At 37.9% G+C, this 27,430-nt stretch overlaps 2 protein-coding genes across 2 annotated transcripts; one reads left to right on the forward strand and one right to left on the reverse strand.

Moving 5' to 3' along the window:
• Positions 1-3,443: 3,443 nt before the first annotated feature.
• Positions 3,444-19,909, reverse strand: LOC136257251 (WD repeat-containing protein 3-like). Its single transcript, XM_066050336.1, has 30 exons — positions 19,698-19,909; positions 16,802-16,935; positions 15,624-15,693; positions 14,820-14,938; positions 14,688-14,766; positions 14,405-14,611; positions 13,595-13,696; positions 12,954-13,165; positions 12,430-12,469; positions 12,258-12,376; positions 12,140-12,211; positions 11,950-12,043; positions 10,966-11,073; positions 10,385-10,467; positions 10,259-10,327; positions 9,708-9,780; positions 9,598-9,654; positions 8,967-9,083; positions 8,799-8,894; positions 8,695-8,748; positions 8,224-8,304; positions 7,967-8,020; positions 7,503-7,568; positions 7,234-7,326; positions 7,122-7,172; positions 6,385-6,428; positions 6,256-6,334; positions 5,311-5,360; positions 5,171-5,264; positions 3,444-3,624 (listed from the first exon to the last, which is right to left on the reverse strand). Exons 1-30 carry the CDS (start codon positions 19,875-19,877, stop codon positions 3,466-3,468), a joined length of 2,856 nt encoding a protein of 951 aa, XP_065906408.1. The 5' UTR covers positions 19,878-19,909; the 3' UTR covers positions 3,444-3,465.
• Positions 19,910-19,950: 41 nt separating this feature from the next.
• Positions 19,951-27,199, forward strand: LOC136257252 (UBX domain-containing protein 11-like). Its single transcript, XM_066050337.1, has 14 exons — positions 19,951-20,062; positions 20,113-20,261; positions 20,312-20,414; positions 21,683-21,788; positions 22,064-22,163; positions 22,544-22,602; positions 22,661-22,732; positions 23,222-23,311; positions 23,676-23,753; positions 23,971-24,231; positions 26,125-26,186; positions 26,529-26,607; positions 26,873-26,940; positions 26,986-27,199. The coding sequence occupies exons 1-14, from the start codon at positions 20,004-20,006 to the stop codon at positions 27,131-27,133; spliced, it is 1,434 nt and encodes a 477-aa protein (XP_065906409.1). The 5' UTR covers positions 19,951-20,003; the 3' UTR covers positions 27,134-27,199.
• The last annotated feature ends 231 nt before the right edge of the window (positions 27,200-27,430 follow it).

Below are 27,430 nucleotides of genomic sequence, written 5' to 3' on the forward strand. Positions count from 1 at the left end.
TTCTCTGGACTATTTGACAAATAATATTAAACTGATTTGTTCTTGCGTCTTCATGGAACTTTTAGAGTGCTTTATTATCTTAAGCTTTCTTATTAACACAGGCCAATAATCATGAATACTAGCTGTTTCATAATATTATACACAGAATCTTTTGTGTGCCTTCTAAATGCGATAATGTTAGTTTAGAATAGATGATTTAACCTCAGAAGGTGGCAAGCCCATTAATTTATACATGGAACTACATGCAATAATACTCTAATAGAGCATACACTTGTTGACAGAATTCTCTATTTGTGACTGAATTTTGGAAAATCACTGGTATCCATATGGGTGCATTTGACACCTAAAATATTTAATGATCAAATCACCTTAGGGACCCGCCTATTATGCTATGCTGCACTGCTCAAAAATTTTACCTATTATGCTCAAGCTTTATGCTTCATTTCCCATGTTTTGTTAATAAATTTGCAGTTATGGGAGCATATAAGTGGCTGAAGCACATCTTTGCTCTTCAAGATACATGTGACAGAAAAGATTATTTTTTTATTATTAACCATCAAAATTTAATTATGATGAACAAGGCGTATACAAAATAAAAGCAAGTGGATCCTCGGACAACATGCGACCACACAACTGACCAGTAATTGGGTCAACACGCAGGCATGGCAAGGAAAAGAAAGACTATTTACACACACACATACAGAAAAATTAATTACAAAACAGATTTAGTAAAATTTAATTTAAAAGCAGTCCGGGTTGACAGCCCATTCCCTTGAGCTTCGACCAAAGAATATCTGCTGAGAAGCAGATATTGAGGCTCTGGCCATCTTATTCAAAAGTCCTCTAATATTAGGCTTTAGACAAAGAAAATACTTGCTAGGTGAAACAAATTACGTCTTTGATTGCATGGATAGACTTAGGTTGAAAGTGACCCAAAACACTGACTTCTACAGTTCTATAGCAGGTAGAAATATTCAAATGATCTAGCTCAGCCAGAAGTTGCTGATATTTTGGTTTAAACTGTTTGCGGTCACGGGATGATTCGATGTGCTGAACTGAGTCGAGTGGACATGTGAGTTCTACAATATCCATCAATGAGGAACGAGCATTGTAGATAACAACATCAGGTCTATAGGGGGTGACTCAGATGAAGGAATGGTTTCAGGTGGAGAATCATTGGAGCGAAATCCCTGTAGGTCAGCGTGGACTTTGACATCATGACAGTCAGCAAAGAGGGTTGTTAGCTTGGATGCCAGAATATGTAAAACTTTATTATGTCTAGCTATAGGTGTACCATTGCTGCGATAGAGCGACTGGATATGGATATGCCAACGACGCAAGTTGACTGCTGTGGGCAATGTGTCCGGCAGAAGAAGCTCTTAACAGGAAGGAAAGTTACCCAGGGTGAAAACCAGTCAATAGCTTATTCCGGCCATGTTTTACAGCTAGTCTCTAATCTGGCAGAATACAGAAATTTACATTGTACAGTAAGTTGTTTGAGATGGGCTTCGTTTTCCAACACAAGGACACTACTAAGCTGGTCTTTAGCCTTCTTATACAAAGATCGTGCTGATGGCATATTGGAAAGTTGGCTTTGGACATCCGACAAAATGGAGTAATCCTGTTCCTGAAACTGCAAGAGATTATCGCCAAGATGGAGTGGTCTTGCGTGGCCAGACCGCTGCAATCCCAACTCCCGCAGCCTAGGATCAGAAGATGTACCAATACAAGAGAGCAAACTAAGTTTTGCCTCTCTAGACACTTGTGAAACACTGGGGCAGCAAATGCCTGGGTAATATAAAATCACTCGGGTGGCGCTTCGTGGAAGCATAGATACAGTACATGTATCTATGGTGGAAGTTGTAACCATTTTTTAAGGTACCTAGTAACCATGGACTCAAGTTGTTTAATTGTGTGGTTAGTAATTGCATCAACACATAAATAAAATCGCAACAAGGAGATAATGTAGTGCAGTGGCGATTCTAGACCCAGCCTACAGGGGGGGGGGGGGCAGTAGGGAACAACATAACTATTGTTGTTTGGTTATAGTATAAAGTAGAATTTGAAGGGGGGTCTGGTGGTGCAACCCCCAGAAGCTGCAGGATTTTTGCAATTTAAAGGCTTGAAAACAACCTAAAATTTGTTCTAAAAACATGAAAAATGCTAAAAATAACAATGCCAATCTATACAGCAACTTTTCCCCAAGCTTTTTAAAAGTTATTTTTTAACAGGGGGGGGCCAAGGCCCCCCCTTAGAATCGCCTATGATGTAGTGTCTGTAGATCCACAACTTGTACTCCCCCCTAATAGAAAGGGAGTCTGTAGCAGACAATAATCTAGTTAACAGTGTAGTAATCCTCCTGTTTGCAATAGACTTAGTTGCTGACAGAGTGAGCATCTATCAGTTTCCTGAGGAATTTTATACCACCTTCAGTAATCAATTTTGTTGTGCCACTGGATAGTGGAATTCTCTGTGATAAATGTTTAGTACTGTCAATATACTCTAGTAGAACAGTCAGCTGTCTGATTGTTCTATTAGAGTTATTGACTGTTCTATTAGAGTATATCGATCATTTTCTGTGATATGTATTTTAATCATCAAGGATTTGTAGTATGGCTCAAATATTCTTTCTATTATGCTAGCATTATGCTCAATGCTTCCAGACACCTATTATGCTCATATTTATGCCAGCATCATTGGCGGGTCCCTACTACTTGTTAATGGTTGTAAGCCATTGTCAATACGTTAAGAAAATTCTTAAAAACTGCCCTACTCTTATTAGCAACCCACTAAACATGAAAATTCTAATTATTTCATGCATGCCCATAAGGGTATTTCCAAAATTCAGTCACATAGGTTCTCTGCAGCTGACAGTGGTTCTATCAGACCAAATTGCCATAGTAACAGATATATGTCCATAGCATAGCAACAATGCAGTTGCTTAGTAATGGTTGCTAAGTGTGATTAGTCCTTTACCATGGTTAATTTTCAACTTCCTATACTCAGTAATGAGACACATTTTCATGACATGAAAAATCATAGCCAAAATTGCGCTTGGGACAGCTTGACTGAATGTTAGGCCACATAAACTAATTATTAGTTTCTCATCCTCCTGTACTCAAAATAGGAGGGAAGATTTTTATTTTTTACTAACTAGATAGTTGAATTAGCTAGCTAAAATGATCCAGAATGCAGTTTTCTTAGACTGCTCCAGCAAGGTACCATCTTGGAACAACACTCGTACAATTGCCTTACCAAACACTAATCCCACCCCCCCATAACATATACACACACATGCGCACACATATAGCATTCTTCACAGTTTCAGATATTCCCAGGCCTAGCCTTCTCACAGGTCCCTAGTGGGATAGCACTTAAAATATTCCCATGCAACCATTTCACAATTTCTTCAGTAGGTTAGAGTTAGTGTTTCTTATATGTACTGTTAGTTATGACTGATGAATTTTATTGACAATGAGCAAAAACTATTTGTGTGTGGCAACTTTGCGTTTCTTTTTCAGTTTGTGTACTTTTTTCAGTTACATCAGCAAACACTGGTTGTCCCTGAGCATCAAGTTGTCTCCGTAGAAACTGCAGACCAGCCATATTGAACCCCACCATGTCCTAGGTGAATGGAAAACATCATAATAGCAATCATAGAAATGCATACAACTATTATAGTACACATTAGTGGGATATATTACAGTGAGCTGTAGCATATCTTATTGATACTGATCTATTTCAGCACTCATGCGTGTCTTGTACAAATCATACCATATTAATATACAGGGCGTTACCAATAAACAATATCCTTTGGGATATCCTTAGCAAGCTTGAGGAGCAAGTTAGTCTCGCATGGCCAGGTCTCTAGTTCAGTGCAGGAGCTTACCAATTCGATTATTCAGCACGGGCGCTTAGCTATAATCTTTAATTGATAAGGCCCTGCACTGAAACAGAAATCTATAGCAACAAGACTAGCTTGCTCCTCAAGCTTGCTCTAAGGATATCTCGAAGGATATATTGTCTACAGGCAAGTTGATCGCTGGTTAACTAATGCTGTCACATTCTCTGCACTGCCTGCAGCATTACTACACACCAGGGTAAGAAATAAGCGCTGTATCGTGGCATAATGTAAAATGACAGTTTTCGCATATTCCACTGCTCATCTTCAGCATTTAGAAGTGGACTGCAGGTGCCCTAAGGATGCTTACTAGCAAGACCAAGACTCCATGAATCCAACCACAGAATGTACAAAAACCAAAAATATGTCAGTCCAGTAGTCCAGTCCACTGAATAGTAACACCCTAATATACACCCCTATATATGGATGTGAAACTAACCACATGAGTGCATATGTTTCTACAAAAAGGCAATGGCTAGTTTCATGTCTGAAAAATCTATTGTTTAGTTTATTCTTGTATGAGAGAAAAGTCTCATGCATTGCCTGTAATGGTGATATCATAAACACTTCCGCTGGGAAAGGTTACACGGGATAGTTTTCATGCTTAATTCCTGGTGAGCCATTTTTTATCTAAGCATTTTAACTAGTAGTTTTCACCACCATGTTCTCTTGTTGTAAGGTGTGTACTAAACCATATTTTAAATCATTTAGTGATGTTGCAGTTTTCATCACCAGTTACTGTCACCCATAATAACCCAACCAAACAAACTGTTACAATAATATTAGACCGGTTACACTGTACAATGAATAATGAGTCCCTCACAAAGATTTTAATGCCATTAAAAGCTTTCATCATCGAGAGAATGCGGAGATAAATTTGACAGCCATTTCACTGGGGGAGCAAAACTAACCCAGGACAAGTGGAGCTTATTAGTTTCACATCCATATATGGAGTGTATATTACCTATGGTCACACTGAGGATGTACATAGCATAGAAGTGATCCCTTAACCATAAACCATTAATACCATAGCATGCACAATATCCTAACTTTTTTTTGTAAAACATAAAACCAAGAGTCCATAATATTCTGAACTCTTGATAAAACACACATACACCAAGGTACCCATACTTTAGTTAGATGGTACACCATAATTCAACATGGGTAAATGGTTACTATATACGTACATGTAGCAATTAAAATGACAATTAGAAACTATGGTGTATTGTTTATGTTCAAGCAGAAGAACCACATACAGTAAACACTGACCTTTAGTTTGGTGACCTGTTCAGTGGTGTGTTGTCTTAACTCTTCCATTAATGGTAACAATTCTTGACTAGATACCAACTGAGCATGGTGGACCCTATACTATTTATAGTAACTTAGCTATATTTAGATGCTTGTATTACCGTAATAGGAAGAAAAGACACCGACATGATAGTTCAACTTCCCATCCACTCTGTAACAAAGTACAGGACATACATGTATTTGATAAAATTATGAAAAGCACCATAGCTGTTGATGGGTGATATGCACATGTCACACAATACATGTGCATAGCAGTATTGTGTAGGAGTATTGCTGAGGAGTATTGCTGAGGAGTATTGCTGGTACATACAATACTGTTATTGCTACTTGATATTGCAGTATAACAAACTATCAGTATTTCTTATGTTAGATACCATGTATGTTAGCAATTAAAATGCAAGCTATATAAATATTGCAGTGGTCAAGTAACTAGACAGTAAATGGATACCCTTAGTTAACCAATTGGTATATTGCTCAGTACAAACACAGCCTAGCAGTGCCAACCCCTTCGCCTATAGTAAGGGTCCGGTAACCATAGTATATGGTATTTGTGCAATCAGAATTCAAATGTGGCTTCAAACTGCACATGACAAAATATAATACCTGTTCAAGCTATCGTTCTTCAGTGAAGAAAGCATGAAACTCCATACTTCTCAACATACCTTTACTGCAGGTGTATCTCAGAGTCTCGCTCAGAGACTATCAGGTGCACTTTCCAATTTGGTTGCCATGGTTATTGTGTTATTCATGGCGCAAACTACACGGTTTACATCACAATACTTATTTAAACCGAATATTACGATTTGGTTGGCTTTACCACTATAGTGGTAGTAGCACATGGTAACCAGACCCTTCCTCTTTATATGTGAAGGGACGAGCACTGTCAGACTAGTGCATCACATCACACCACAAATATACACCCACGCACGTACGCACACACAATCTACACACTCACACCAACTACACCAATACATGTTACACTAGTCACAAGCTTGAACACTAAACACACTTACACTACACAGACAGACACACAAACAGACAGACACCTTAATCCAGTGGTTGAGTAGTGTCAGGATATGTGGCATGTACGAGAATGGCATCACTAGTAACGACTCTTCTAGTTCACTATGACGACAGTACATTACACAACTTACTAAACACTAGCCCACCCTCACCTTGACTTCACTTTCTTCAATACTTGTAGTACATACCATTCAACCTGTAGAAAATAAATTATTCTTTGAGTTATTTGTGAGAATCATTTCACTGACAGATGTGTACTACATAATTGGCAGGATATTGTGTATGCATATGATATGGCAGTGTGAAAGACCGTAAGTTACACATTATCCATCTTCATTTATATATACAGAGATGCTAGCTACTAAGTTCTGACACTGTTTGAAGCATAGACACCCGCCTATTATGCTCAAAATTTTACCTATTATGCTATTCTGCACTGCTCAAAATTTTTACCTATTATGCTCAAGCTTTATGTCCCATTTCCCATGTTTTGCTAATAAATTTGCAGTTATGGGCACATAATAAGTAGCTGAAGCACATCTTTGCTCTTCAAAGTGACAGAGAAGATCGATATACTCTAATAGAACAGTCAGCTGTCTGATTGTTCTATTAGAGTGTTTGACTGTTCTATTAGAGTATGTAGTTTGACCATCAAGGATTTGTAGTATGGCTTAAATATTCTTCCTATTATGCTAGCATTATGCTCAATGCTTCCAGGCACCTATTATGCTCATAATTATGCCAGCATAATTGGCGGGTCTTTATTGAAGCAACATCTCTTGATAAAAGTAACATAGGACTTTAAACTTTCCATATTTAATGGACGCAAATCTTGTATTGCTTCACTATTCATGAAACTTGCACCATCAAATTACATAATACTACTTACTGATGACATGCCGAGAGCATCTAGTATAGGGTTTCTCTGAGGAGCCGGTAACTAAGCAACAACACAGGATGATGCAATATCTCACACAGTGTGTGTGTGTGTGTGAACATACTTTCTTCCCAGCAGCTTTACACTCCTCCTCATAATCTAATAATTTCAGGCTTTCTTCTTTGTACAGCTCAATAGCTTCCATTATCTGCTCAGCCTTAGAAATGGTAAGAAAATTTATCACAAAAAGGACTACACACATTAGAGAAGAACGCGTTAGCTTGAATGGAAATTGGGACAGAGAACTCATATTGAAGTTGGCCTCTTGGGACAAAAGTGGTTTGGCCTTATTACAGAGGTTTACATTAAGAGAGTTACTGTAGCTGAACTTACACATTTCACAGTCTCAATGGTCTTCCTACCAGCTAAACTAGCTTCACTCTTCACTTCTCCTGGGATCTGTGAAGAAAATAAGCTTGGTAAAGATAAACAATTGAATACCTATTGTAGTTTAGTGTGCATGTAGTGTGTGTGTAGTGTGTGTGTAGTGTGTGTGGTGTGTGTGTGTGTAGTGTAGTGTAGTATAGTGTAGTGTAGTGTAGTGTAGTGTAGTGTAGTGTAGTGTAGTGTAGTGTAGTGTGTGTGTGTGTGTGTGGGTGAGTGCGTGTGTGTGTGTGAATAGATCAGCACAATAAAATAATTACTAGGGACTAGAAAATAACAAATAGCCTTTAATAGCCAGTACCACTATATATTAATACAGAATTGTGATTAGCACTCAGTATACAGACCAGGAAACCATAGCAACATTACAATACAATATCTCCATACAGGTACAGTTCACAAGAACACTTTACCACACGTGGTTCATTGGTCCGCATGATGCTCTCCTCAAATTCTTCTTCCCTCTCCTAGCAACCAAACAAACACCATGGCAACAGTAACACATGATTGTCATGGTCAACAGAACATTTTTTACTTCATTGTTACCAACTTAATAATCATAAGTGTAAATTAGTTGTCTTAATAGTAGCTAATAGCCCACCACTGTCCATGATCAGAAGTTTCGAACACATAAAGGCTAGGAACAATATGTCCACAAACACATTCTTACATTTTCTTGTTCTTCAGACAACACTAATGGTTCTTGTGTTCTCTCCCATACACGTATTGATGAATCATGTGATCCAGTTACCTAACAACAATCACATGTAAGGCTAAGGAGCAGAGCATCACATAGTGGATTTTATTTGTGTTTGAGGTCCAAATTCTAGTAATTTCCCACACAAAATTCTGCTAAATACTGTACTTATTCTGACAAGTGAACAGCATTATAGTATTAACTGTTATGAGGTTATAACTTAATCATTTCATAGTCAACATTACATACACTACACTACACTACACTACACTACACTACACTATACACACCACACACACTACATGCACACTAAACTACAATAGGTATTCAATTGTTTATCTTTACCAAGCTTATTTTCTTCACAGATCCCAGGAAAACATTTGTATATCATGTAGATTTTATAACCATGCACAACCACACATAAACAGCAAGATAGTCACTGACCACATGATCTCCATTATGACTAACTGTCATGCACCACACCTCAGCTTGATGACCCTATATCCAATTGATGCACACCTTACGTCATGACATACACATGGACGTACTGGTAATGTCATGACTTGTTCAAACTTGTCACCATCCCAACACTTCACCATATGATCCTTACCAGCTGAGAACACCAGGTGAGTTCCAGGGATGAACTAAAACAATACAGTGAGGTTATCACATTACAATAAACCCTGTCTATTCTGGTAATATGCAGCTATACACACCTGCACAGCCATCACACTGTCATCATGAGCAAATATTGACTTGTGACAATCACCAAAGTCTAGTCCCCACAACTTGATGTTCTTGTCTGCTGATCCTGTCACTAATACAGTGTTGTCCTGTAGTGAACAAAACCATTATTTGTATTATAAGGCTTTACAGCACACAAGTGCTGAAGGTCTGTAAGGACAACTGGTTCTGACAGGAGAAAACTGCTACCATACTATATGCATTAGTTTCTTGGAGCTGCAACACAAGCTGCAACACAAGAAGATAATATTAGGCATCTGTCATTTACTGATGCAGATGTGTGGGTGGGAAAACCCCACTTGTAAATAGGTAATGTACCAATGTCAGGTTGGCATTCTTGGTACTGGATACACCAGCAATTCTAGTTTCAGTACCAGAACTGGGACTTCGTTGGCTACCTTTTTCCTACACCATTACTATTACAAAAGGTGGCCAAATGACTAGTCAATGGTATTGGGAATGCAGCAATACTAAATATAAAACATGAGTCGGTGCATAATATTTTAATCTGCAATAGTTGTTAAATCTATTCTAGAACTAGAACTACAATTGTTTAACGTAAAATACTTGAGAAACCTTAACACACACAGAGCTAACACTTACAGATGATATGTCCAAACACAACACTGGTAGTTTGTGTCCATAGAGTGACAAGAAGAACTACACATACACACACACATTTAGTCACAACCTCACCATCTAATGTATAGTACCTTTAGTGTGTCAGCAAAGAACACCTTAACAGTAGAGTCTAGTAGTGACACCACTAGTAACTTCTGATTAGGACTGTGGGGAATAGTAGCACACTATATGTACATACACCATATAGACGGAATTTTGGCAGGAGGAAATTTGGCAAATTTGGCAATTTGCTATAAATTCGCTTCCCAATTATTCGTAGTGATGGGTTACATTACAATCATTTTTAAACCATAGTACCAAAATAGACTGCTAGTTCAAATCGCATGTACCTTCCACATCTTTAGCTTCAACTTGCATTACCAGACACAGGACAAACATATCTTCCCAAAGTGGTTAGCGGTGCAGCTTGCTGTGATTACTAATGTCATGGTGCCAGAAATTTTTAGTAAACGAGATAAAATTAACAACTTGCATTAAAACACGTTAATTTTACGTAGTCTATACAGTAATAAGATTTTAATACCAACAGGTCTAAAGAGGAAGAATGGACCTGGATGGTTCCAAAGTGTCCATTATAGAGAAGTTCCACTGTATCCCAATACACATTATTATCTACCAGTACCTGTATTTGACACAGAGTACATCTTCTGTCATCTTCAGTGTTCTTGTGTGAGACATGGTCAATTTCTTACTGTAATGATGTCACATAGTAATCAGTTAGTATACTAGTCAGTATACTAGTTACTACCTGGTAGGGTTTTCATCATCACTGACTAACTCAAACTCCCAAAACTTCACTGTGTGGTCTGCACTGCCACTGACAAAACCTCTCTAGGGGAGGGGGGGTGGGGCCAACACATACACATAAAGTACACACTCAACTATTCAAACCCAAACAACAATAAGTGTTCAGATAAGCTCTATTCATTTATAAGCACAAGTCTCAGTCAAATACTCTAATAGAAGACACACTCCATAAAAGACAAGTCCTAAAAATCAAATGGTTATTTTCATGTTGGACAAATGGAGATATGGAAAGGTCAAGTAGATTAACAGACAATTACAACCCACTGACAACCTGGCTGTATCATATAATGTACTTTAATTCAATGACTAATTGTTGTTCCCCATTAACATAACAGTACAATTTACTCTTCTGTAATGTCAAATTTGACTGAAACTAATTATAAACAAAGTTATACAGATGCGGATACTTTACATTAATAGGTGCAAACACTGCTTAGCAGACAGACAGCAAGTTAATAGGGAAGGGATACAGACAGATGTGAGACCAGTAATACAGTCGGCATGACAAACATACAGACGTACCTTATCAGGTTGTAAACACAGGGACCAAACAGCCTTCCCTTCATCATGAGCTTGTACGCTCTCTAACAAACTACTTGTTGCTAAGTTAAATAATTGTATTTCTCCACTCTGTGGAATAAATAATAGCATAGTAACAACATGGTCTGGGTAAAAGTGTTCACTGATTTCATTGAATTCTATTTAAATGGAAACAATAGTTGACATAACTTCATTATTTAAATGTTAAGAAATATTATGAGATCTAGATGACAGATCTAAGGTTTGATAAGAAAGGTTGACAGTTCATAATGATTTGTTGACTACAGAGTTGTGCACTAAACTTAATCATTCTTATTGTAGTGAACCTTTTGTCCATCCCAGAAATAATTTTGTAAAGTTTAATAAGTCAAAAACATAAACCAAAATATAAAAAGACCTACAAAACTTGTAAATACATACATATATGGCATTTACAGGGTGTACCATCTAACTCTGTAAGTAGCTCACAGAGGAGGATGACATGTTCATGTAAGCCATATATGGTTTATACAGAGCAACAATGTAGGGAGGGAATTGCTGAAAACTATGTGCCAATCAAAAGCATTTCTTATGTTAAATAATCAACTCCACTCAACAGTGAATTTTGCCTTTTGTGTGTTTTGCTGATTAGCTGTGTAGTTCTAGACTGAGACTAGTCTAAACGTAGTCAAATCCAGTTCCACAATGATTTGGTTTTAATATACATTGGAAACTTCATCACATGATCAAGAGCTCTCTATACAAAATGGAGAACAAACGTCCATTAGGGAAGAGACCCCAGTTGAAACAGATTATTAAAAAAGTCTCCAGAGAGCCTTACAGTCACAAACACTGATCCAGACATTAATTTAAAATTCACGTTATGCAACAGCACCCCTCATCTGAGTAGTTTGTGTACAGTGGAAGGTACAGTAGGTGCTTAGTGTAAGGTGTATGCTTGTATGTGTATAATTGGTGGGTGCTTACTTTAGTGCCTATTAGAAGGTGCCTATCTCCAGGAACAAATGCAGAACACAAGCAGTAGCCAGATTGTATGGTGGACACACATCGGTGGGTGGAGCTGCAAAAGAGGGGGTGTGGCTAGACACTCTGCATTACCAACTATAGCCAGTATACTGACTCAGGATCTCAGGTGAACATGACCACACTAACTAACCCGCTCCAAATCTTGACACTGTCAGCACTACCGGATGCTATACAACTATCGTCAGAACTATAACACACTGTCCTGTACAAAACTCAATACCACAATCAAACACAACATGTTATGTTACCTGACATCTGATCTGTGACCAGGTGAGGTCAGTGACATGTGTTGCTCACATGTGATTGGTTTATTGGATATGTTCAGGTTATAACTTGTTATGGAGTTGTCACTGAGGGCAATAAGTAGCTGTAGGGCAAGAAAGACATGAAATACACAAACATCACTGGTCAGTTGGTCACCTTATGTATTGACCCTCTACCTGATGTGATGTCAAATGACCTAACAGTAAACAACACATACTGGGTGACAGAGTGCTTGGATGGAATAATACATGTTAAATTTAGGGTACACTATTAACTGTGAAGGTCTCAGTAAGCTATGCATCATTGGTCAAGTCAGTTACAGGGGTAAATGAGGGCAAAGCTGTCTAACCAGCTGTAACAGTGTGAATTCTGGGGCTATACTTTTGCTTTAATTGTTCCATGGAATTCAATAAACCACCACAACCCTATTTACTTTTTCCAAAGTAAATATACAAAATTTGAACCCCCTGGATCAACTAATGCTGAAGTTGTGTACAAATATGTGGACTCTCAAATGCACTCTTAGAGCACTCAAGACCAACCAAGAGGATTTGTGATTTAAAAAAAAAACCAAAGCTGAGGATTTTTAAAACATGAAAATCTGGTCTCTAACTGACTTAGACAATGGATTTGGTATTTGACTAACTGAACGTTTTAGTAACTGATATTTGGATAATTACTTGATCTTGACATCCATCTTGATAGTAGCTAGTAGTGACAGTTGATCAGTGACTGATAAAGTAACATCATCACTGGTAATGTCATCATTATCTTGTTGTTGTTGTTGTTGTTGTTGTTGTTGTTTCCTCAACTTCTTCCTCCTCTTACGTAACACTTTGTTGAGGTCAGCCTCACTCCTCACCTCATAAACATCAACAGTCTTGTCACCATTCTGAACAGGAAATGATTATGTCATACATCACATGATCCATTACTAGTACAAGATCCAGACTACACAGCTTCTAATATTTCTTGCGCGACAACAAAAACAAGCGAAATCACGTGCATAGAATTTCGACCAATCAAATCGATTTATTTTTGAACTTCAAACTATAATTACCACACGTGACTTCCGCTTTAAATTTGTCGACGCGCTAGAACCTGTGTACTGGAAAAGGTGTAAACTGAAATATGAATCGTAATAGGAGCAGGCTTAAGTCTATATTTATTTGGAGATTTTCTGAATAGCAGGAATTTCTGTTAGATATACAATTTGAATACTTGACAATAACCTGGACTTTACACCCACATACAGTATACCACATGATCCACTAGAAGGATCACATGATCCACCAGCAAAGAATCACATGACCCAGCTCACCTGACACAACAAGAGTACTCCAGATGGGTCAATTCTGATATGTGACACTTTATCCATCCTACCCCTCTTGATTGAACCAATCAGATTACACCTCACTGGAACCTATGTATAACAGGAAATAAACTACCACATAGGTGAAAACATTTTGCATGAACACAAATTTTGTCAAATACAGTTTATCATATTTACTTGACTAAATGCTGCACCTTCAATATACTGATCAATATTAAATAACTGATAATCGGTTACCAATTATTTCACCCAAATACACACTAACATTTAAGTAGCTTTTGAGTGCTGAACACTGTAATTTAGTGACTGGATCTAGGTATGTTATGTATCAATAGTTACCCACTTAAATCAATAAGAATTTTATGTCAATCACAAGCATGTGTGTTCCATAAAGAGATATTTACTGTTATAAACCATGCCGGAATTTGATGATACCAATCAACTGATTATCGTCAATTATTGGTGACCAATAAACCGGTGATTAAAATTTTGTAGGTGCACAGCTCTAGCAAGAACCCTTCTGCTGTGAAGTGTGTTAGAACTTGCAAACCAAGTTGACACTTGAGGAGATAACTTATTGTCTGCCTCACTGATCTCAGGTAAAGGTTAAAGTACTCCAATTGGAAATACACTTTTATTATCCCAGCAAAGCACATCCTTACACTCAATATATTCTTAACGGTCATTTACAATTTTATACAGATAAACAACAGCTTAAGGATCACATGGCCAAAGATCTACTGCGTAAAGATGACCCTGAATACTGTATGTGGTATATAACACTACAAAGTGACTAACATTTCTCTCACTATTCTCAGTGACATCATTAGCCATCATATCATCACCAGATGGGGGACCTCTCTTCTGCCCAATAGTTGCTTTTTCTTGAGCCACATCCACTTCCTGTTCTGCACCAGTTAGTTCTAGTTCCCACACTCTCAACTCTCTGTCTGACGACCCAACAACCAGCTTGCTCTCCTTAGCAACCAGTGCTAGTGACCATACCTGTATGACATGATGTGGATGATTAAGGTATGACATGATCACCATAATGTGGATCATTAATGTATGACTCACCCACCTCACTATGACATTCCACTAAGGTCTGGAAACAATGATAAGTGTCCAGGTCCCATAACTTGATTGTAGTATCCTTGGAACTGATGACAATATGTCATCATCAACATCACTATCATTAATAACAACACATTACCTTGTGATGAGAACATTACTGGTCGTCATGACAACACAGTCTGTAATTGGTGCCTTGTGACCACTCATCTTACACAAACCACACTCATTAACAACATCCCATATTATGACATCATTGTCCTGTAGTGAGGGGGAAATCCCTCATGAATGTCACTAGCTAGAGTATTACCAGGAGTTTATAAGCACCGAAGGTGTGGCACTTACGAGATCCTGGTATCACATGACCATGGTCAGTAGCAACCTCAAAAACAGGCAGGGGAAATCACAACAACACGTAGGACTATTTTGTTTATAATTGAGTTGATAGTTACGTTTGAACAATTATACATCATTATAGATAGGCTAAGGCAACCAGCAAATGGTTTTTCAAACATGTGGCACGATTCAATCATGTGCATATACGCATGCGTGACATTGGATTTGACAAAACTTGAAGAAACCAGCCATGACGACAATGATTCAGTAAGGAGACAATATAAAGTAGTTTCATACATTGTAACACTTATTTGTAGATAGTGCATTTGTGCCCGCCAGATTCTCAAGGCTGCGTTTGTATTAGTAAAAACTAATGCTTGAAAACATTAGCTAGTAGTTATGTGTATGTTGCGTTAAGTGAAAACTTTAGTTTTGAACAAAATTAAACGACAAACTGCAATTACTTCTAAAACTCTACCACCCTCACAAGCACCTATAAGCCATGAAGTTGTATTGTGGCTACTCAGGCTCATACGAAACATCAGTGCAACAAAGACAATAATTTAGTTAAGCATGTTCTTAGTGATATGCAGCTTATTATTGGTCTTACTTTGGCTCCGGATATTAACCGTACCATCACATGATCAAACACCAAACACGTCACCGATGATCTATGACCACTACAAGATAACATCACAACAAGCATTTTGATTGGTTAATATTTGTGAATGTCTCAGCAAAAACCCGACTTGGTTTGCACAACTTCTGATATATATATATAATAATTTCTCTGCACTATCTAGTGTCCAAGGAATGGATTACTGAAGTTTCAGCCTTCTGTGGCAAGTAGTTTTGGAATTATAGCACTAGACAGTAGGAAGAGCAAGATAATTGATTTGTACAGTGACTATACTGAAAATAAACTATAGGTGCTTACATTCACAGCCATAAGGCCACTCCAAATGAGAGTGCAGTTTCCCGTCCTCCGCCCGCATCAAGTCTGGGCACCCGCATTGCATGTCATTAAATTATTTTTCCAAAACCACATCCTGTGCTGCTTTGTGGAAACTTCTCATGGAGCCTTTTATTTTGCATTGCTAAAAAGCACAATGAAACCTAAAAATGAACGGTTCTGGTGGTTGCTCAATTGCACAGAAGCCATTTCCATGATCTTGAAATCCTCTCAAGATTGAGATACTCCAATAGAACACTCACATCTTTAATAATGAATAATGATAATAAGCCTCCCACCCACAGTGAATAATGAAAACATCAGGATGGGAAACTACAGTCTTATTTGGAGTGGCCTACCTTCCGTTTGGATTAGTCTACAAAGTTGGAATTTAGCTTAAAATGTTCATCACGGATTAGCAAATCAACCAAAGTATAATGTTAGCACTGTAGTCACTTACGCATATGGGTATGAAAGCTAAACCGGTTTAGTTGAAGCAATGAGGATGATATTGTTTATGTTCACCGCATTGTAAACAAATGCACATAACATGCATACAGTTGGGGCTACATAAACAAAGCAAAGATGTTTGAACTCTCCATGAGCAGGCGAACAAGACGGTGTCTAAATTTTAATCAATTTCTTTCTCTGAGCAATAGCAGATAAAAACTTGCATTTTTTCTTTGTAGCATGCATAATTTTACGATATTTTTAAATTTCATTTTTCTCAAAACGCATGCTGTGCAAAGAAGTCGAGTTTTGCTGAGATGGTTACATATTATAATACACATCAGTAGATATATATTAGTACATACAGATAAATACAGTACACTGACCTCAGCGTGGTAGTACAAGCAGCAGTGGACAAGTTCCACAACTTCACTACTCCATTAGTATACCCAACTGCTATTACATCATCACCACTAGCTAATGATGTAACCTCGTGTTTGTCCCCTTCCAGTATGCACACCTAATAATAGCAACACAACTCCTTTTATGGTATGTTTGCCCCTCTGGAACATACACACACACACACCAAAAAAAAAAAATAGTAACACCATCCCTAACATGGGTGTGCTTGCCTGGATTAGGTGTTACTTTGACTTTTGTACTTGCAGACACAAGACATGTAAAAATAGAATAATGGAACACCCTTAACTAAGAGGTGTATCAAACAGTGGCACTGTATATAGTAGTGTTTGCTCCCATTTGGTGGGTTTCAAACTATCATAAAAAATATCACATGACAACTGTTGAGTCTTACGTAGTCCATCTAGTATCAAATTCACACATACTATGACTTTTCAATAAAGGAAAAAAATTGCTTTCTTTTGTTGGCCAGCTCCTGGCCACAGTCGCAAGGCTGGAGGCCAAACGAAGCAGTGAAAGGTCACCATTTTACATCACAATAACAAAATCACCACTGCATGTGCTCTATTGCAACTCTGATGAGTGTCTGCCTTCTGCACTTTGCCTTTTTCTTTTATCTTCATCGTTATCTTCTTCATGCAAGGAAACTACATCGAGATGTTATGAGAAGCCTACGGATAGCTAGAAACTTTTAGAAGCCTTTTTTGCAAAGTGGTGGGGAAAAATTTTTTTCACTTATTCATGAAAGTCTAGAAAATGGTTTGGTAATAAGCTGTAATTATGTATAATCTCATTATGACCCTGACCCTCATACGTGACCAAGACATGCTGTCACCCTCTTAAAAGACACGTCATGGTGACCACACTCCTTAATGATCTAGCTGCAGTCAGCTACAATTTCACTGTAGAAAACTAGACATAGAAACCACGCCCTTCATGTAGCTCACTTGAGATAAGCAGGGATATCAAGATACACCAATAAACCAGTCACAGCTACACGTGTATGCTATAGTTATGCTACAACAAAAAGTTAATACAAAAATTTGAGCCAGAGATATAAAGTAGTGTACCAAGAGTTATGAATCATGGTAGCTATTACAACATGGCTCTGTGGGATCCCTACTTTGGCATTGTGCAGATGGTGGTAATGTGGGGATTTCCCACATAGCCAGCTACCACTATTTCATATTAACTACTTTTTATCTCCACTTAATACATGTATTTTAATTGTACAATGCAAGTACTGTGGATTAGGGACTGGTATGTATATGTACACACATCTACATGCAGCATGTGTACAATAAAGTGATATGATTGGCTGCAGTTGATGTCACTTATAAGTATTTGGAGTTTCAGCAGTATAGGGCTGAAACTATCATGGATGATTTTTAGTAATCGAGTAGTTTCGAGTAATAGCATTGAAACACAGAAGCACTAATGTTATTGTTCCTGATAAGCAATGTGCTACACCTTGGCGTCATTTCACGATAACAAATACATCATGTGAGCTGGGTCATGTGATCTTAACGAGTACTTTAGCACCAACTTTACTATGAGCCTTATCCGAAATTATGTCACAGACATAAAATGGCCGCTGCAGTGTGGGATTCAACACTCGTAAAAATTTGTATGGGCGACTATGGGAAGAAAATTTTGAACGCCGATATCTCAGCTAAGACGGAAGATATCGAGCTCTAACCAGCAGGTATGGTTATAAATTAGCTGAAAGAATAGGAATCTAGCGTTGTTTTGAAAATCAACCTAAAATCGCTTTTTCGCACTTATTGTAATGTCTTATAGCCATACCTGCTAGGTATCTTCCTTCTTGGCTGAGATATTGCCATTCAAAAATCTTCTTCCCATAGTCACCCATACAAATTTTATGAATGTCCCCACACTACAGCAGCCATTTTTATGTCTGTGATGTGATAAAGCTCATTGGAGTATTTAGTGTGGAAGCTTGTCCACCATGGTCTCAATGAGCTATTTATACAAGGCATCCATATGCATACTGAACAATTTTTGACAGCTAGATCATTTTCCAATTTGGAAGAAGAGAACTACACTGCAATACTTCATGTGTACATATCACACCTTTAACTGCCATTAGGACAATATTACATGTAGTTATAGTTACAGCTGACAATATTATATATTGTCTTATTGTAGCTAAAACTGCTTATAACTACAGTGAATAATTTTCTAATCTAACCTGCTACACCAACAAGACTTTGTATGATAATTCAACAACCTAACATCATTTTTGCATAACTGTTGAATTATGTGACCGGATTTGCAAAAAGAAGTCTTATAGCCTTTCCAATTGCATGTACTTGGCAATCCATAACTTGACTTGTGAGTATGGTACCAACTTGACACTTTACACTCCTAACGTAGCACTATTCTTGGATGTAATTTTAAGACAATGGGTTAAACACATGATGAGTTATGACTTGTCAAACTTGAATTCAATTAGACAGTGTACGTAACTGCTAGTTACATCAGATGATAGCCCTACAATTTGAACAAAAGCATTGTTATCAGGGATCAGGGTGATTAGTGTGTGAACGTCACTGGCACACATTAATTGACAATTTTAGCATCACAAATTTTGTATCCTCACAGCTGTACTTTTTTGAAGGGATACTATATTGATTGCATGTACCTGTAGTGATGGTAACATGTAAGGTGGGCCTTCTACATTCCCCAACATGTTTTTGTTACAAGACAGCTGTTGTGATTTTACATGGCCAGGATACTGTATTGCCCAACTAAATACAATCCAAGAGACAAAGTCTTGTATTTGTACACATTACCATACTCCATATATAATTTTAAACATTACTACATCACACGTGATACCTTTTCTTCTTTTCTCAAGTCCCATACGACCACGTTCTCGAGAGATGGTGCTATGGCTCTTAGCTCGTATTTCTTGTTACTTGCTCGTCTCTCACTTACTAACACGTTAGATTTCTTGCTGCACACAACACCAAATGAGCCAGCCGACCTGTAGCGAAGGTACTGCTTCGTGAGCGGCATGGCGTTGATTCACGTGTACCGTTAATCATATGATGTACGTTTATTATCGTATACTAATCGTGTATTGTTGACCCGTTCTCATAGCAACACTGTATAATTCTAAATAATTCGCACCCTCTCTGTAATATGAGCGGTCCAGAGAGTACGTTAAAGAAAACAAAGAGAGCTCCATTACCTGGTGGAAAGTGAGAGTGTATATAAAGACTTGTCATCATGGTGTGGTTACATATTGTAGAAAGCGTCCAGTACCTTTTCGTTCAACACCAGCTGTGCCTAACACTACGGATGAATTGGACTCCATCACACGACAATTCATTGTCAGTGAACTGAGGCGGACAACTAAAGGAACTGCTAGCAATGACGTCACTGGCAAGAATAACATCAGTACGTTATTCTTGTTGTTTAGTAGCACGTGATGCAGCCTCTATCCCTAGGTGACAATGACATAGTAGCTACTATGGCTACCCGGCTAGGGCAGGTGGAACAAGAACTATTATCAGCTAGGAAGGAAATTATTGAGAAGGATCAACACATCAGGTGAAATGCGTGACTTGTAAAGCTAATATAATGTGGTGACCATTTGATGACATGTGTAACATAGTCAGCTTGTGAAGGTTCTTGATAGAAGAAGCTGGTGACAATTTTGAGATTGAACCTGATATAGTTATTCTGACTTAAAATTTCCATGTGGACCATTCATTGAACCTCAACACTGAAAATTAGCATAGCAAGACCTCAATTATCTGACATTCCAAAAATTTTATTGTTAATTTACTCCTGAATAGTAGAAGTGACTGTTTTATTAGAATATTTCAATTATGTTAGTAGGCTTCATTTATTCAACACTACTTTTGTGTTTGACTGGTAGGCAAGTGTTTGGGTACAATGGAGATGACCATTCTATAGCACATCTGAAGTATCCTTACACTTCTTTTCCTCCCTCTCTGCAAGCATGTATATTTGTAATGAAATGATATGTGTATGACTGATCTATTAGAAGAAAGTTCATCTACTACTATACTCCCCCTTACACATACACACAGCACACATACACAGGGGTTAATCTAGGGGGGGGGGGGGGGGGGCACAGGCCTCTTCTGGGTTAGCTATTTCCCCCCCCTAGGTTTATACCTAAAGCCTTGAGAAATGGAAAGGTTTAATTGATCCCAAAGTTGTATAATCCAATGGTCAATATTCAATGGCATCACAGTAAAATTTCACCAAAATTGAGTATATTTACACCTAAATTTTCAAAATTTTCCTGGGGGAGCATGCCCCCAGACCCCCCTAGAATCCGAAGCGACTTACTTCGCCCCCTCTAGGTTTATATTCTGGGTTGAGCCCTGATACATGCACACACACACACACACACACACACACACACACACACACACACACACACACACACACACACACACACACACACACACACACACACACACACACACACACACACACACACACACACACACACACACACACACACACACTACATCTCACGTATACTCAGGGTTTCTCGTCTCTGGGCCAGTATTTGTACAAGTTGTAGTTACTCAGCAACTAGCTGGTCGTTAACCACCATACTAGCATAGCTATCTAGCTGCATATGCTAGTAGCATATCCATTAGCTGTCACCTTATTCCAGCAGTGCTGTGAAGTCTTTAGGATGCAAAACTGGTATAGTACAGTTTGGTGTGACTTGTTTAAGCCTGTCACTTTGCTATATCCGTAAGTCAAAATTTTGTCGTAAACAGACATTTTAAATTATGGTTGTATTTTATAAATTTCTCATTTGGGAATTGCAGACACCTAGAGGAGAGGTTATCACTGTTAGAACATGATAGAACCAGTGATGCTACATCATTACAAGAGAAGTGTTTATCACTACAAGAACAAGTAACAGAAATGGAGGTATGTGTTCTTTTTCTATATTACTGAATTGGTATAGATATTTTGAAAGGATAGATATTAATTTTTTCTGCAACATAATCTAATGCATAGTTCTTACAGGCCTGTAGTGGGATAATGATTAATAATACTTAAATCACTGAGTCCTGACCATATGTACATTATATTTCATTATGCATAATATGTGGAAACTGTAAATAAATTTAGTGGAAATCAAAAAAAGCAACAAATTTCCCTCTCTGTTCACTGCTAACAGATCACATGATCTCTTGTTGCAGGAGTTCTTGGCTGATTATGGCATGGTATGGGTGGGTGGTGGTTGTTATGGTGATTATGATGACAATGATGTTGGCGTTGCCACAGCAACATGGAATCCTGGTGAGTTTCTTTCAATGACCACCTACATATAGACTACAACTGTTTATAACTAAGCTACCCTGATATATCATAATACAGTATACTGGACCCTCAAATTGACATCGACTGTTCAATTGGAATATTTCAATTGTCTATTGAAGTACACTTTATCACTACCAACTATTTGACCCTTGCTTATTTTCCTTTTCAAACTGATTGGTCCATCTCATAAATAACCTGACCAGTAAAGCTAGTGATAAAGGCTACATACAAATGTCACCAGACCATACAGTATTTCCATAGCAGTTAATGTATGAAAGAGCCTATGACTCACACTGGAGCTTCTGGATTAGTCTATAGTATACACGTATTAATGAGATGATGTATTATTATTATTATAGCCTCTTCATATATTGGTGATGATGTAATCAACTATGACCTCATCATTGATAATGTCAAGGTGATGTGATGATATGCTCATCAAATACATTATGTTCATGTTACCTTATATGGTATAGGAGCTAAACCTGTTAGCTGGGGAGGATACAGCTCGTGTGAGCAGAGATCAACAAGGTGCTGCCTCACTGAAGGTATGTAGTGATAAAGTCACCACCTGTGGGATCTCTTTGTATTTAATGTACTTGCAATGTCAAGACTGACTCCCTGCTATACAAGCTTTAGTGGGGACAGTTATAGATATGAGAGCTGGTATACAAAGTATTGTTCAATTACTTTCTGTCCGTACATACACCATCTGACTTAACACTCCAGTAATATTATGAAACAGGACTAATTGACGTCTTACTATATCTAGTTTAGCTTTGTGGGCTAATTTCTGGATAGATATCTTCCCCACACAATGACATTCCAAAGTCATATCTACAAACCGGAAGAAGCCATTTGTTTGGACTGGGGTGGGAGGAGAGTTATATCATAGAACAATTGGTGTAGAAATTTTCAGATTGCTGTGTTACATTGAAACAAAGTTTTGATCTATCTTATTAGATGTGTGTTGAGGACGGCCTCTATTCACAAATACAAAACGTAGTCTCATGTGATATAATGTATTACTACTACAGGTGATGGAGCCAGTATCACTAACGCTATATCATAATGGAATAATATTGTATGATGGTCCCTTCAGACCCTTCACTGATCCCTCTACTATGGTAAGATATAATTGCGCTTATTACACACTTATACATAATGTAACACACATGTAAAGTATATGGGTGTGTGTTGAGAGACTATTGTACAGTAGTACTCAACTTTGCCTTGGTCTCGAGACACCTCCTGATACCGAGTACTGTGTTTTTCATACACACAATCATAGGTGATGGCCATACATTCTCAGTCATCTCCTTTAGTGTAGTGCTCAGTTTTCGGCCATCACAAGATCATTTAGTGTCCACGTACACCTTCATGCAGTATTAACATCTGTACCTAGCCAATAAATCTTCCCTTTGTGAAGGCTCCCAATCTATTATCAATCTGTGTTGTGTGATATAGTTGTTGTGTATGGTATTACTGTAGCAATGTGTTAAAGATCTTCAAGATGGCTACTTTCCTTCTGAACTAAAGGCTAGACACCCAGATGGTGTGCCCCTAAAGGTAATGGAATAATGTGTATTCTAATAGAGCAGTCAGGAGGATACTTGGGTCAATTGTATAGATAATGGAGATATCGGTGTGGAACTTTGATAGGTGCTTTGTACATGTTGTATGAATGCTGCATAGTGAATGAAGATAAAATCCCCGTCTTTTGACAATGACTGCTGTAATAGAGTGTACTACACTCTTTTGTTTATTATTGTTGCATATTAAACAGGTAAATGATATGAGGGACACGATATTCAAATCAAGACAATATGGTAACATATTTCCTGGGACAGGCCACCATCTTGGAGGCAAGAAGGCTCCTTCACGTCTGCTGCCCTCAACAAAACAGGCCAGGGATGGTGGGCATTATAAGGAGACCAGTGATCGTCCTACACTACCAGTGGGCACTTTCTTGTCAAGACTACCTCAATCAGTGGTGAGGAAAGGAAAGATTATTGATGTCCGTAATGGAGTACAGAATGCATTGCAGGTCAGTAGACAAGACTGCCTCTATATATGGTGGAACAGCTCTCTAGGGATGTATTAATTTTGCCGGCAATTTTTTGGATATTAGGTGGGTAAAAACACTTTTAAGCAAAATGCTGGCCTAATTAGAGAGCTTCCACTACCATGTAAGGTGTACTCTGTGTAATTGGAGTAGTTATGTATACCATGTAATGTTGTGATGATTTGGAGTGGTTTACAGAATGTGTTGTAGATGAGTGAATCTAATGTGTCTTGATCCATTGCATTAAATTATCCACCAATACCTTTACAATGTAGGGTACTGTTACTGTGTGTATGTGACTACAGGTTATCATCATATAGTACAAGAGTAATAGTAAGAACACAAAGGTTTGGGTGTGGCCCACAAAAAATAAATAAATAAAGTATCACCAAAAACCAGCCTCAATTTTCCCTGAAGTGTTGGAGCCCAACCACAAGTTTTCAGATTGATCCGAAACACTTTCAACAAGTTGCTATGGAATTTTAAATATATATATATATATATTGAACAGAATTTTCTACTGACTGACCGACTGATTGGCTGACTGACTGACTGGCTGACTGACTGATGCCTTCAGACAACCATAACTCAATAACGGCTAAGGCTACGGGCTTGATTTTTCATTGTTTGACATCACTTCAGCCTGAGAGGTGCCATTTGGCATACTGCAGTACGTACAATGAATTTTTCATGGACTTCCTTTGTGTCCCATTCATCTTGGCTGACAGCGAAAGGTGTCAATTTAGTGGTAGTACGTAATGGCTTCCCTTCATAATGGAAATCGTCCGTATTCTTCATAGTGGCTACTTTGATTGCAGAGGTGCTTTTCGAACAGTTCTTGATTCGTACTACTGTGTAATGGGTTGAACATAGCTGACAATAAAGCATAATCGATACTTCACTTTTCAGATGACAATTGATAGCTGGGACGCGCTGTGCCATTTCTTGATGCGGTATGCAAGAGTTCACCAGTCATAATAATTTTGTTTTACAAAAAAAGTTAACAGAACAAGTACACAAAATAATTTGGAATTTTCAACTAGATTAAGGACCATAGCACATCAATAAAAGTACTGAAACAAGAGTAGTGCACGATATTAAATCACAGTAAACCAATAAGAAGACACTACTCCAGCTTGCTCCAGTACTTTTTATCAGTATGCACTCTGGTTGAAAATTCCAATTTTCTTTTGTACTTGTAGACTATAGCGGAACTCTATTATAACAACCAGGCACATGTTATATGGCATGACTCAATGTATCATAATGTACAATAGGCACACAGGTGACCAAGTGAACATGTATGGGTGACTAAGTGGTTTAAGTAAGCCTCTAAATGAGCTTTACTATAGTCTAAGCATCCTTAGTTGGTAACATGACCATTATTAGCTTCAAATTATCATGTAGTCTTATTGATGAAATGCATAATCACGTAAACAAATAAAGCACCTGATGACTTTTTTTTTTACTTTTGAAAGCAATGGTACCATGAAATTGTTACTGTGACATGTGGAACCACCATCATGCCATCCCACTACAGTGGTGTAGGAAGCTATCTGTATTTGGTTCGTTCAGAAATGTGAAGAATGAGTCTTCTAGGAAGGTCTAAGGGCATGCCCCCATCCCAAAACTGATTAAATTTGGAAGCAATTTTGACTGAAATTCCTGTCAAATGGCTAACTGAGACTTTCAAGTATTTGACTGTTCTATTAGAGTATTTTGAATTCTTTTACACATGTACACCTGAAAAGTTATCTTGCCTGGTTTCTACTCATTTGCACTGTGTTCACAATAATAGTGTATGGTAGTGTTTACCCACACACATACAGGTACAGTAATCATGAGGTGTTAATACATGTACATTTCCCACTTTAGGGTGATGACAACACTAATGTTATACTAGCTGATACTCCAGCCATTGAAGAAATTAAGAACAGGTCAGTGACATGACACACTACTTAATAGTCATGCTGAACAGTTACTTACTGATCCCCAGTATTATAGAAATGTGAACTTTTTGTGGTATTTTATTATACAGTGGGATCCATATCCCATTAGAGGACATGTAGGTGTATGTTGTATTAGAGTAGGTGTGAGTAGTCTGTACAAACCTTTTCACATAAATCAATGGGCTTCACTATCTGAGCAAATCACTTATCTGAATGTATCTATCATTGCATAAGACTATTAGGAGTGGGTCCAGATAACCCAAAGGTCTACTGTAGCGGAAATGGTCAATAGTCACTTCATTTTGGTGAATACCCTATCTCCTACTATAGACTACACTCAGCTGATGGAGCTAACAGATCACCACAACAATACTGTACATTAAGAGTGACATCAGAGACTGGAGATCAGGTAGGTAATGTAGTAAGGGTAGAAAATGTTGAGATGCAAACATTTTAAGTTTCTATTGGATTTTTCTTAAACATTGATCCTACATCTTGAAGATGGTTGTATATACATTTAGTTAAAATAGGAGAGTTTGGTACCTCAGAAATTTCCACCATATCATGTGTGATTGTGCACCCAAACAACATGGCGTTTACATTATTTTGAAAAACTTTGTATTGATACTTTTTGAAGTTTTCTTGAGATCACAAGATGTTTATTGCTCCTGTAGACTATAGTGCTAAAAATGAGACCAAGTGATACCATTGATGAGCTGAGGTGTCAACTAGATAAAACAAGGTGTGTGTTCTTATGTTTTCACATGATGTGATATTTCACTTGTAGGTCTGCACAAGGGGTGTGTCATCAAGATTACACTATCCATAGTCGGTTCCCTAACAGAACATTCACTAGGGGTGGAGACACGCTAGCAGAAAGTGGACTCTGTCCTTCTGCTAACCTTTTTCTCCACTCAAAACATTCAATATTATAATTATCTGTGTGTGTGTGTGTACATGTGTGTATTCTGATTGACGTTTTGATATTAGCTACAATGGAACCTGTTAATATGGACACTTGAGGACACCTACATAATCCAGACATTTAGTTAATGTCCCAAAGTATCCCTTAGTGCACATGTGTGAGGAAAACATGACCACAGAAAAAAAGTAATGAATTAAGGGAGGTCATTTACATGTACTACAGCTATATCTATATGCATGCATACTAGCTGACATTTAATCCCTGTCACACATATAGCTATGACTGAAGCCTAGTATAGAGATTAAAT

Source organism: Dysidea avara, chromosome 6 (assembly GCF_963678975.1).
Source record: "Dysidea avara chromosome 6, odDysAvar1.4, whole genome shotgun sequence".
NCBI lineage: Eukaryota > Metazoa > Porifera > Demospongiae > Dictyoceratida > Dysideidae > Dysidea > Dysidea avara.

Coding starts and splice junctions, on each gene's coding strand:
- LOC136257251 (XM_066050336.1), bottom strand. CDS start 19,877: ATGCCGCTCACGAAGCAGTACCTTCGCTACAGGTCGGCTGGCTCATTT. Junction 11,074..11,949: donor ACCTTCTAATAGGCACTAAA/GTAAGCACCCAC, acceptor TTTATTCCACAG/AGTGGAGAAATACAATTATT. Junction 9,084..9,597: donor TGTGTTTGGACATATCATCT/GTAAGTGTTAGC, acceptor TGTTCACTACAG/GACAACACTGTATTAGTGAC.
- LOC136257252 (XM_066050337.1), top strand. CDS start 20,004: ATGAGCGGTCCAGAGAGTACGTTAAAGAAAACAAAGAGAGCTCCATTA. Junction 24,232..26,124: donor GAGTACAGAATGCATTGCAG/GTCAGTAGACAA, acceptor TTCCCACTTTAG/GGTGATGACAACACTAATGT. Junction 26,608..26,872: donor CATCAGAGACTGGAGATCAG/GTAGGTAATGTA, acceptor TTGCTCCTGTAG/ACTATAGTGCTAAAAATGAG.